This window comes from Dipodomys ordii, unplaced genomic scaffold, assembly GCF_000151885.1.
Source record: "Dipodomys ordii isolate 6190 unplaced genomic scaffold, Dord_2.0 Scaffold118, whole genome shotgun sequence".
In the NCBI taxonomy this organism is placed as follows: Eukaryota; Metazoa; Chordata; class Mammalia; order Rodentia; family Heteromyidae; genus Dipodomys; species Dipodomys ordii.
This window is the reverse complement of record NW_012267334.1, coordinates 2,967,700-2,980,073: the sequence shown is the minus strand read 5'-3', so window position 1 is coordinate 2,980,073 and position 12,374 is coordinate 2,967,700. Positions and strand designations below refer to the sequence as shown.

Genomic DNA, 12,374 nt, shown 5'->3' with positions numbered 1-12,374 from the left:
CGTGGCCCTGGAGAGTCGCCATGGTTACAATGCTGTCCTCTGTCCCAAATGGTCCCAGCGCAGGCATCCATCCCAAGCTTTCCCCACAGAAGTCAGAGTGGGAGCAGTGCCCACCAGAGGAGCAGGCCCCGGCCTCATCCACACTGCCGTCCACCCCCCTCCAAGAAACAGCTTCAGCCCCATACACTCCAACCTACTTCCCTTCCCCCAGCCCTATCTGTGTTCAGGCCCAGGCCTGGGGAGGCTCCCCCCACGGGACCTGCAGAGACAGACGATCCCGCTAACTCTCCCCCTTCCTCCGGGTGTCTCTGAGCCCCTATGCGAGGCTCTGGCTCCTCATGGAGATGAAGCGACAGGGACAGAGGTGAGGTGGCTCTGGTCATGCTGCCAGGGAATCAGCACCGTGTGTGCCAGGGCTGGCCAAGGGCAGGGCTGCCTCAAGTTATCTCTGCCTGAGAGGCATCGGCTCCTTGGGGAACCTCTCCACCTGTCCTGCGGGCAGGGGCAGAGCCGGCTGGCTGCTCTTGTCTGGGTGCAGGCTCCTCCCCTGCACGGGCATCAGCCGTGAGCTCAGGGTGCCCGGCCTGGCTTCGCACGCTGGGGAGGCGGAGGCACCCAGAGAGCCAAGGGGCGGTGATGACGCTAGCAGGTGTCTTTTACAGACAGGGATCTGGGCAGAGGAAAAGCAGAGGACCTGGGCAGTCTCTGTGGCAAACCTGCTGACCTGGTCATGGGAGGACACTGGCCACAGGCAGCTGCCTTTCCCACTGAGGACCTAGCCCAAGGCTCACACACCCGTCCTCACCTACAGGCCCCAGTGGCTTGGGGCTTGAACTCAGGGCTTGGGCGATGTCCCTGAGCTTCTTTTGCTCAAGGCTAGCACCCTACCACTTGTGCGACAGAGCCACTTCCAGCTTTTTCTGCCTATGTAGAACTGAGGAATTGAACCAGGGTTTCATACATGCTATAGGCAAGCACCATACCACTAGGTCACGTTCCCAGCCCTTCCAAAGACTTCTGACCAAGGGGACAAGGCCATTCTGTGAGACAGTCTTTGAGCTATGAAAGAATGGAGTTGGAGCCTTATCTATACCACGTATAAAATCAACTCCTGAGAGACCTAATCCCGAAGGCACGAGCTAAAATTACCAAACTCTTGGGAGAACACGTAAGGGGAAAGCGTCCAGGCGTTGGCCTTGGTGACAGGTTTGGGGTTTTGGGGTTTTTTTGCCTAAGACAGCAAAAAGCTCAGGTCAAAAATGGAAAAAAGAAAGACTTCATGGAATGAAAACGTAACTGAAGGAATGGGGGGAAATACACACCAACCACAGAGCTCATGAAGATTATTATCCAGAGCCTATAAAGAATGGCTATAACTCAACAAAAACAACAACAACAACAAAAAAAAAAAACCAGCCAGGCACTGGTGGCTCATGCCATAACCCTAGCTACTCAGAAGGCTGAAATCTGAGGATCAACATTTGAAGCCAAGCCTGGCAGGAAAGTCTGTGAGACTCTTATTTCCAATTTAACCACCAAAACGCTGGATGTGGAGCTGTGGCACAAGTGGTAGAGCACCAGCTTTGATCAAAAGAAGGTAAGGGATAGCCCTGAGTTCAAGCCTCAGCATAGGCACACACACAAAGAAAGATGCACCTCAAGAAAGACTTCAGTTAAAAAGATAATAATGTAAAGGTATATACAAAGATATATAAAGATATTACCCAAAGATAACAGGAAAATTAAATAATTAAAAAAAGTAACAGCATGCAAAAAGATGCTTAACATCAGTACTCATTAAAGAAACACCGATCCAAAACGTGGGAAGCTGACACCTCATGCCCATCGGGATGGCTACTGTCCAAAAAGTAACACTAGCAAACACTGCCTGTGGGCAGGGCTGCGTGAGGAAGCCAGGACTCTCCTGTACCACTAGACTCGCTACTGCCATGGCTAGGCACTGTGGAAAACGGCACAGAGGTTACTCAAAAATCAATGCAAAGCCATACACCAGTGGCTCAGGCCTGTAATCCTAGCTATTCAGGAGGCTGAGATCTGAGGATTGCAGTTCAAAACCATACAGGGAGGAAAGTCCAGGAGACTCTTATCTCCAATTAAACACCTGAAAACAGGAAGTAGAGCTGTGGCTCAAAGTGGTAGACCCCTGAAAACAGGAAGTAGAGCTGTGGCTCAAAGTGGTAGACCGCTAGCCTGAAGCAAAAGAGCTCAGGGACAGTGCCCAGGCCTTACCATGTAGGGGAGAAAAAAAGAAGTCAACGCAAAGCCAGGCACCAGTGCATATGTCTGTTATCTTAGCCTCTTGGAAGGCTGAGATCTAAAGTTCACAGTTTGAAGCCAGCCTAGTCAGGAAAGTTCTTGAGATTCTTATTTCCAATTAGCCCAAAGCTACAAATGGGAGATGTGGCTCAAGCTGTAGAGCACTAGCCTTGAGCAAAAAAGCTAAAAGCGCCAGGCTCTGAGTCCAAGTCCCAGTACTGGTACACACACACACACACACACACACACACACACACACAGGACTGTCTCACAACTTCTGGGTTTATGACCCAAAGTAATTGGAAACAGGGTCCTGTACATTCAAGCTCACAACTGTACTCTTCATGAAGACCCCAGGCTCAACTTCCACAAGATCCAGTCTAACAACAGGCCTGTGCCCATGCCTAACCAGGGACATGCCAGTCCACAGGCCCAGCATGGGGGCCTGAACCCGTACGGTGAGGAGGCATGGGCCAGAAGGTTCAGGGCTGACGTTCACTAAGCCCCATGGCTCGGGAGCATGAAGGAACCATTTTTCCTGGAGGAAGCCTGGGGGGGGGGGGGATAGGACAGAACCAAGTGACAGACCCCAGACCCCAAGGCCACAGACTGTACCCAACAGACAAATCCAGGGATACAGAAAAGAGATCTGGGGTTGCCAAGGGACTGGGGAGGAGGAAAAGGCAACAGGAAAATCCAGGAAGAAGGGACTGGGAAGGTGGCTCAGTGGTAGAGCGCTTGCCTTGCATGCTCGAGGCCCTGGGTTCAAGTCCTCAGCACCACATAGCAAAAAAGAAAAAAGCTGGAAGTGGCGCTGTGGCTCAAGTGGTAGAGTGCTAGCCTTGAGCTGAAGAGCTGAGGGACAGCGCCCAGGCCCAGAGTTCAGGCCCCACGACCGGACCCAAAAAAAAAAAAAAGAAAATCCAGGAAGAAGACAATGGCGATGGTTGTGATCCTTGCATTGTGCCAGAGAGCCAAGGTAGACAACTTTATGTCATCTCCCTTCTAGGGGGGTAGGGGGGAGGGGAGGAGCTCCTGATCGCACAAGGACCAGCTATCTCCAAGCAGGGTCACCCAGCTGCAGGGTCTCCGGTAAGGCTCCCTGGAAGGCGGCCGCCCTCAGGTTCACAGCTCCCATTCTGTGATTCTGGAGTAGCTGCCTCCCCCATGGGGATAGGGGTGGGGGTCACACACACTGTTTATCAGACAGCAAAGCAGCTCCTGAGAAACGTCTTCCAGGATGTCCAGAAGCAAGACTTTGTTATTAGTCGCCATTTACATTTGGCTCTTTTTTTTTTTCCTCCTCTGTGGTCCCATTCAGCTTTTCTGCTGCAGACATCAAATTGTCAGGCTTCACCTGACATAATTAAATGTCTTGAGGGCGCTGGGGAGAAACAATTAGCCAATTAACACTTAATTAACGGTGGACAAGGACCAAAGAGAAAAAGAAAAAAAAGAAAAAAAGGCACCCTCCCAAGTTGCCTTGAGACTAGTTGAGAAAACCCAAGCTCTCAGCCCCCAGGGCGGGAGAGATGCACAGAGGGAAATGACAGAAGACTGCTTCCCGTACTTCCTCTTCCTGGATGAGGAAATGGAGGCACAGAGATGCGACACCGGGCAAAGCAGGCTCCTGGAGGCCTGCTCCCCAGAACCAAACCCTGAGCAAGAAGAAAGTCTGTGGGTCCAGCAGCTCACCAGTCCCAGCCCTCTGCAAGACTCACGGGCACTTTCTGAATTATTCTTACACAGCCGATGTTTCCAGATGCCCCTGTGAAGCTCAGGGTCACTCCAATGCAAGTCCCAGGAGAGTCTCAAGATAGGGGTCCTCTCCCCGATACTGCCTGGCCTGCCTCTGAGCTGACCCACACACCACCAGATTCTCACCTTTGCACATACTGCCCTGAGTTCCCCACAGCAGCTTCACCTAGAGACTGTGGGCCTGCAACCCCAGTGCTTCCTCCAGGAAGCCTTCTGGATTACCTCGGCCCCACTAGGCCTGACCCTCCTTCAGGAAGCCTTCTGTGATTACCTAAGTCCCACCATGGTCCTCATAACCCTACACCAAATACCATGGTCCCCGCTTCTTTGTCTTTTCCATCGTTCTGGCAGCCGAGACTACATGACTGGCACAGGCTGAGCTGGGCAGAGGACAGGGAGGCTGAGGGGGCCCTCCCTGCTTGCACATCAGCCAGCCAGCCCACCTGATCAGTACCATGGCAACTCCCCACACCTCGGTTGTCTCCAAGAAGCCGGTCCCAGACCCCAGCGCACTTCCGCAGGTGCCCACCAGCCCGGGAGCCTGAGCTTTGCTGAGGGGCTGCATCTCAGGCCCACAGACTTTCATCAGGACCTAACTGTCACCATCAGCTCAGTGTACAAATGAACCCAGCACCACAGGAACATCTGAGCACCCTCCGAGGGCCAGCAGAAGGGCCTAGGATGAGCATGGAGTCTTGAGCAAATCTCATGAACAAATATTAGGGGGAAATGAATAGAGACGTGAAGGCTCTGGGCCTGGTGTGGAGATAAGGAAGGTCCCTGACCAGACAGGGCATGGGGCACGTGCTGGATGGCAAAATCAATGGCATGGAAAGACCATGCCTTCACACACTGTGAAACCCCTGGCACGGGCGGGTGGGCAGTAGGATGCAGGAAGCCTGGGCGAGACTAGCACTCAGACAGCTAGACAGGGCTATGTACCAGGGCTGCTATGCTCCCAGGCTCTGTGGGAAGTGCTGGAATGGATTGACGATGCCTGTCCAGGGCTGAGGGTAGGGAGGAGAATGCTGGGATGGATTAGTGATGCCTGCCCCAGGCTCAAGATGAGGAGAAACGGCATGGGCCAGAAGCAAGTCCATTTCTAAGGGTGACCCATGGACTCTGGACAGAGGACTGGAGCAGAGGGAGGAGACAGACTGCTGACAAATGCAGCCAAAGGAGCCAGGGCGCAGGCAGATGGTACCAGCCTTCCCATATCCAGCACAGTGTACCGCTGAGAGCTGGGGACCCAGCGGTCCCCTCCACCAGCACCTCTCGGAGGGCTAACGGTAGGAGGCAGGTTTCCTCAGGCCTGATGGATCCACGGTGTCACACTCTGCCTTTACCCTCTTCCAAACTTTGCCACTCAGCAAAGAACTGGGCAAATGGCATGCACACACAAAAAAGCAGAGCGCTCTAGTTCAGCAGGGCCTGCCTCCTGATTCCCGCTTCCTTCTGGTCCTGCAGGCAATGTAGACTCCAAGGCAGGAGAGACCTAGACATGGCCAACAGCTCCATCTGAACTCGTGCTGGCCAGCATGACACTGCGTCCCACAGAGAGGACAGGATCTCACAAAGGATACCGAGGCACAGAGGGCAGAATGTGTCTTGTCATGATACACAGGCCCAGAGCTGGGGTTAAATGGGTAGTCATGCTGACAGCACAAGGTGGCAGAGGTCACGTTCCTGTCCTTTCACCATGGAGAGCGGCCGTGACAGGAAGAGAACCCAGTAGGCCTCATGGAAATCTGCTGCAGTCTTCAGGGGAGTTGGGAGACCAGGAGACAGTGTGAAGGCCTAACCCCATCCAGGATGAGCAGATATGAGGGGAAAGTTCCAGAATGTTCAGGGGTTTGCGGGGGGGGGGGATGATTAGGGGTAGGATGGTTACAGGATGTTCAGGGATGAAGGAGTCCCAGTACACTCAGGGGTGGGAGGGGTTCCAGGATGATCAGAGATGGTAGGGGGGGGGAGGTTCCAGGGTGCCCAGGGTGGAAGAGGCTGGAGAGTTCTACACAGCCCCACTCAAGCTGGCTACGGGGCTGAGCAAGCAGCAGCCGGGCAAGCCCAGGAAGGAAGACACCAGAACCACGCTACCGTCCCAGTCCTCCTCCTGCAGACCCAGCAGCTTGGAGGCCAGGCTCCCTCTTCCATCTCCCCACAGACACCCCGCTCCTGAGTCCTGTCACCTCAGCCCCCGCCAAGTGCTGCCAGTGAGCACTGGAAGGCAGTTCCCATCACAGACAAAAATAACGTCTCCATCTCCGGGCTTCCCGCTTCGCCCTGCCCAGAGCCCTGCCCCTTTCCACCAGGGAAGCTGCCCAGCTGAGGGAATGAGCTCAGAGAGCAATGGAGAACTATTGCCCAGCAGGCAACAGGGCCAAAGCCATAGCCAGGCACTTGGCTGTGACCTTGAGCAAGGAGCTGCTTGTCTGCTCTATGAGCCTGAACTTCCCCATTGAGCCAACTAGCAATGGACAGCACAGGAGAGAGAGAGCTGGGACCAACAGCCAGGCACCTGCATCTGCTCTCCAATTACCTGCACTGCCTCAGGGCTGGAACTGCAGAGAGAGGCCCCACAAACCCTGCAGGACCCTGGCAACCTAGTGTGGGAGGGGCGGTGATGGACAAACCACCTAGACCGGAACACAAGGAGGATGAGAAAGGAGCCCTGGGCAGCCCAGGGGATGGGGCAGGCCAGTGGAATTTCACCATCAAAACCAGACCAGCCCTCTGCACACCCATCCCACCCACCCCTGCCCTCCCTCTCCTCTCCCCTGCCAGACTGCAACCCTTTGGAAAAGAACCGGGAAAGGCTGTCAAGAGAGAAATGCTTCCGAAACCAGCTTTCTGGACCGCTCTGGACCGGGGCTTACAGGCCAAGTGACCAGGAGGAGGAAGAAAATCCTAATAAAAATGTTACAAAATGTCCCAAAGCAATGTCACAACAGGACAGCCACAGTCTACCCTCTGTTCCTGTGGAAAGAGAGGCCCAGGAGACCGAGTTCCAGCGGCGTTCATTCCCACCCGTTCACCTGACTGGGAAGCCTGGGCCAGGGCCAGCCTGCATGACAGACCATACCCGACCGAAATCAGGGCACACAGCAGCCTCCCTGACCTCTCAGGGTTCCAGAGGTTCCCCCAGATTCTCTGGGTCACGGAGCAAAGAGAGCCTGCAAGCAGGTGGGGGGGTGGCTCCCCAGGTTCCTCCTGGATTAAAGAGGCTCTCAGCTACCTGGAAGTGGAGCTGTGGCTCAAGTGGTAGAGCAACTAGCCTTGAGAAAAGCTCAAGGACAGTGCCCAGGCCCTGAGTTCAAGCCCCAGGAACAACACACACACACACACACACAAAGGCTCAGTGAGGGCTGGGAAGGTGGCTCAGTGGTAGAGTGCTTGCCTTGCATGCCTGAGGCCCTGGGTTTGATTCCTCAGCACCACATAAGCAAAAAGAAAAAAAGCCGGAAGTGGTGCTGTGGCTCAAGTGGTAGAGCGCTAGCCTTGAGCTGAAGAGCTGAGGGACAGCGCCCAGGCCCAGAGTTCAGGCCCCACGACTGGACCCCCAAAAAAAAGGTTCAGTGAATTACTGCTTGAGTGATGGGTAGAAGGAGGGAAGAAGGGAGGGGTGGAGAGAAAGGAGGGAGGGAGCGGAGGAAGAATGGGTAGATGGGGAGAGAGAGAGAGAGAAAGGGGAAGGAGGGAGGGTGGGTAAGCACCACAAAGCACCACAGCTTTGTGGCTCAATATTGCTGGGGTCCAAGTGGGGCGGCCATGGGTGACCCCCACAATGGATGGAAGGTGGATATGGGCCCAGGGAAATGCTTGAAAACATACCTACAGCCATGAGGGGCACTGGCTCCTCTCTGAAGCAGAGGGACAGGAGCGCAGACCTTCTCCCCCAGGGGCAGAGGGACCCAAGCCCCAGCCCTGCCTCTCCCACCTGGGGTACCTGTATCAGTTTAATCTCTGTAAGGAGGAGGAGACCACCCGGGCCTCACCAGATGGGCCCAGGAAAGCAGGCTGGAGGCGCCAGCCTAGGGCTGGGCGGGGCCACCATGGCTGGCAGGTGCAGGACCCAGGAAGCCAGCATCCAGCAGAGTCCTCGGTGGCCTGGTCCCCAGCCAACCCAGCACCCGCACAGACTGCACGGGCCCCCTCCACGTGGCCCAGAGGACGCCAGCTCAGGTGTAGAACCAGGAAGGACCAGAGCCCCTGGACCATGGCCACATGCTCGAGGCACAGACACAATTCACTCCCACTCAATGCAACTGGAGGATGGCATTTTCACTGCCATTTACCATGGAGGCCCGGTGTGGGAGCTCACACTGATAATCCCAGGACAACAAGAGGAGCCTGATTCACTCAGCCCGATCGGCCTCGGGTAGCTGGCAGCCCTGAGCAGCCCCAGGAGCTGTCTCCAGCCCTGCCTTTCCACTGACCCTGAGCAAGAAAAGCAGGAACCTTAATTCCCTCCGCCCAGCCTGAGGGTCAGAGTAACACTGTCACTCCAGTCCCCCACAGGCAAGCTGACTCAGCTCACTGCCCACTCCTGGTCCTACAAGCAGACACCAGGATGGGTGAGGACCACTACTGACCATCACATATGACTCAGACCAGAGGCCACAGCAAGAAGTCCAAGAGAAATCCAAGCACCAGCAGCTCACGCCTGTAATCCTAGTTACTCAGGAGGCTGAGATCTGAGGATCATGGGTCAAAGCCCGCCTAGGCAGGAAAGTCTGTGAGACGCTTATTCTCCAGCAAAAAGCCAGGAAGTGACGCTATGGTTCAAGTGGTAGAGCGTCAGCCCTGACTGAAAAAGCTCAGAAACAGCACTGCAGGTCTGAGTTCAAGCTCTGATACTAGCACCAAAAAATAAAAAGCCCTAAGGAAGACTCTTTCCCTCCACATAGGGGCTGGTACAAGCACGCGCAGCCCAGGCCACTTCCTGGAAACTGCTGATGGTGACAACTGGGTCCCTTGCACACTGCTGGCCACACAGCTGGCCGGTCGCATAATGGGAACTTAATTCGGATTTATGGAGGTCTTACATCACTGCATTCCATTGCAGCAAATGAAAACAAAATTATATGCTGAGCAGGGGTTTTAACTCTTGACCAAGACATGGGTTTGGCCAGGGTGTTTCCTCTTTGCAATTATTTTCAGTGCCATTTGCATTTGTTCATGTGTGTGTCCGGGTGTGCATGAGCAAGAAAGCGACTTGTGCTCTATCTGGAGATGTGGGGATGTGGGAATGTATGCCGTAAATGAGTGTACAGTGTGCGCGTGTGTATGTGACCTCCAGCCTCTCCCTGCCCTGGGTCCAATCCATCTCATCTGTTCACAAGGACAAGTCTAGGAGAGCATTGCAAGCATTTTAACAGACCTGTGGAGTGGAGAACCACAAACAGGCCAGGATCTCCGCCCAGCAGGTACCACCCAAGCTCCCCCGGCCTGAGGTCTGAGCTGACGCACAGTTTGGTGAACAGGGAAGCCTGACTCTCCCTACACCGTGCAGAAATACAATGGACGAGATGGACAGTGCCGGGTGCTGGCGGCTCATGCTGGTCATCCCAGCTGCTCAGGAGGCTGAGATCTGAGGATCAAAGCTTGAAGCCAGCCTGAGAAGGAAAGTCCATACGACTCTTACCTCCAATTAACCAGCAAAAAGCCACAATGGGGGTTGTAGCTCAGAGCAAGAGTGCTAACCTTGAGCGAAAAAGCTAAGGGATGGCACCCAGGCCCTGAGTTCAATCACCAGTACTTGGCTGTACACACACACACATGCATACACACACATGCATACTTGCAACTTGTATGCGCGCGCACACACGCATGCACGCACGCACGCACGCGCACACACACACACACACACACAGATGGAAAGGAAGTTCTAGAAGCTGGACTGAAACCAGTGACAAGATCTGAAAGGTAGGAAGGATTCCTGGGGTAGGAGGCGTGATGGGCCGGGCCCGCGTGACCGTGGTGGCATCTCAGTCAGGCTGCCACGCTGCAGCGCCTCACCAAGGGCCTCCTGGTGGATCTGACGTCTCAGCATTTGCCATGGCAAACACTCTCTTCCCTTGGTGGTTTGCAAATCATGGGTTCACAGAGCATTTCCTCTAACACTAAGCCAGTGAAAATGGTAAATTAGGCAACAAATACCTGCAACATCCCATCAGTAGGCAAAAGCGGCAGCTCTGGTAGTGCAGGAAGTGGCAGTCAAGGCCCAGGCAGCCTGTGGCCTCCAAAGCCTGGGGGGGGGGGGGTTGAAGAGGGGGGTATGGGGGCCACACAAGCTGCCAGCGCCTGCCTATCCAGACTTTCTGCAGTGTCATCCTGTCCACTGCACAGAAGTTACCACAGGTCTGCTGTACTTTCAATACCACATGGCACGCTGGGTCATTCAGCCCCACCAGAAAGCCACCAGTGAGCCACAGCCCCCAGAGTCTCTGCACCTGTCCAGCCTCAGCATCCCCTGTCCAGCACCAGCGGTGGCCACCCCACTCTGCTTCCTCCCACCTGTCTGGACTTGGGCACAGCAGGTGAGATGGGGAGCTCTCCCCACAGCCCTGCCCAATGTACCCCAACTTCTGCACACTCCTGGTGGTGACCTGGTCCTGCCAGTGCCTGCCAGCCACGTGGAAGGGAGGAAACTTCCGGGCTGGAGAGCCAGGCAGGCCTACTCTGCATCTGAGACCCAGCATGCTTGGCCACAGTACATGGCTAGTCCACTCACCTTTCCAAAGTCTCGGACATCGAAGAGGTCAAAGGGGTCAAACAGCTCACTGTTCCTTAGTCCAAACTTGTCGTGGCAGACTTTGAGGAAGGTGCGTATATTCTTCAAACACAGGAACTAGAGGTGGGAGGAGGGGACCAGAATCAGTAAGGCGGCAACAACAGAGAAATAACGGGCTCAGGAGCAGAAGGCTTTGCCCTGGGCCAGCACCCACAGTGTGTCCTGGCTCTGGCTGGCAGGCAGAAATCACAGGGTCAGCAGAGACCTGCCATCGGAGGCCGGGGAGACAGAGCACAGCCGACATCAGCTCTACGGCCTGACAGGATGGCCACGAGCACTGGCCTCCACCACTGGGCAGCAGAACCCAGTCAAGTTGATGCCCCCAAGGTTGGATCAGATGAAGGCACCCACCGGTCCTCAGCGCAGGCCAAACCACACCCCTTCCCAAGCCAGATCAATCCAGGTCAGCACAAACAGCAACAACCACACGGGAGCAAGGGGTGCTGGAGTGGAGTCAGCAGGATGGCCAGAGTGCATCACGCACATAGGAACATGTATGTACACCGAGTGTGTCACACACACTGAACATGCATGTACACCAGAGCATGATGTGCACATGTGAGCATGGGTGTACAGCTGATCATGACACCCTGTGAACATGCATGTGGCATGTGCAGCTGAGCGTGACACACACAGTGAACATGCATGTGCACACACCTCAACTTCCAGCAGCACAGGCCTCTGATTCCTCACAGGAGGACCAGGGAGCCAAACGCGTGCGCAACAGGCCAGCGCTCCCAAGTCCTCCCTACACTGTCCCCACTCCTGGGCTCCCGCGGCCTGAGCTGGCCCAGCAACTGGGGTGGGAGGAAGTGGGGGGGAATGTGGAGGACACCATCACCCTCCTAGAGACAGGTGCACGGGCTCCAGGCAAAGGGCAGGCCTTGTGCAGGCCTGAGAGCACCAGGCAGCGGGTTCAAGTCCTGTCTGACGATAGTAACACATGAGACAACTTGGGGGGGGGGGATCCCAAGGCCTGGTGTGCTGGCACACCAGCCTTTCTGGGCTTCAACCCAGCTCAGCACCCTGTCTGTGAGGTCCCCCGAAGGGCCTCAGACAAGTCCTGGTGGGTACTCACCCCGAGGGGCAAACCACAGCCTCCAGACTAGAACTGAAGAAAAGGCAGTGAAAAACAGAGGGCACTGAGCACCCCCAGTGCCCCGCCGGACACCCACCCGTGCCTACCCTCATCAGGCAGTGCCCCAGACACCTCAGCCCTGGACCACCATGTTGTTCAAGGACAATGAAGATTCATTTCCATATTCATGTAATACCTGTCTGCCCACCCCCGCGCCTCTGGTATTTAAGATGAACTACGAATGGACCCCACATACACACATCAGCAAACACCTTCGAGTGCAAGCGTCTTCCCAGAACCAGGCCTTCCTTCCTCTCCTTCCTCTCCTTCCTCTCCTTCCCACAGTCAGAATCTGCAATTAACACAGACCCTCAGGTACCTCAGCTGCAGATGGAACTTGTACTTCTGCACCCCGTATAGATTAAAGACAACCTGGATATCCTTTGTGCAGGGGAGGGGAGGGGAGGG

The 12,374-nt window shown here is 55.3% G+C and overlaps 1 protein-coding gene across 1 annotated transcript in view; it reads right to left on the bottom strand.

Annotated features, from left to right (window-relative positions):
* The window catches only part of Vav2 (vav 2 guanine nucleotide exchange factor), a 128,882-nt gene that overhangs the window by 103,103 nt on the left and 13,405 nt on the right, over positions 1-12,374 (bottom strand). Inside the window, exons 2-3 of the mRNA XM_013029377.1 lie at positions 10,769-10,885; positions 10,195-10,283 (exon numbers count right to left, since the gene is read on the bottom strand). Coding sequence (XP_012884831.1) covers positions 10,195-10,283; positions 10,769-10,885 — 206 coding nt within the window. The remainder of the gene's footprint in view (positions 1-10,194; positions 10,284-10,768; positions 10,886-12,374) is intronic.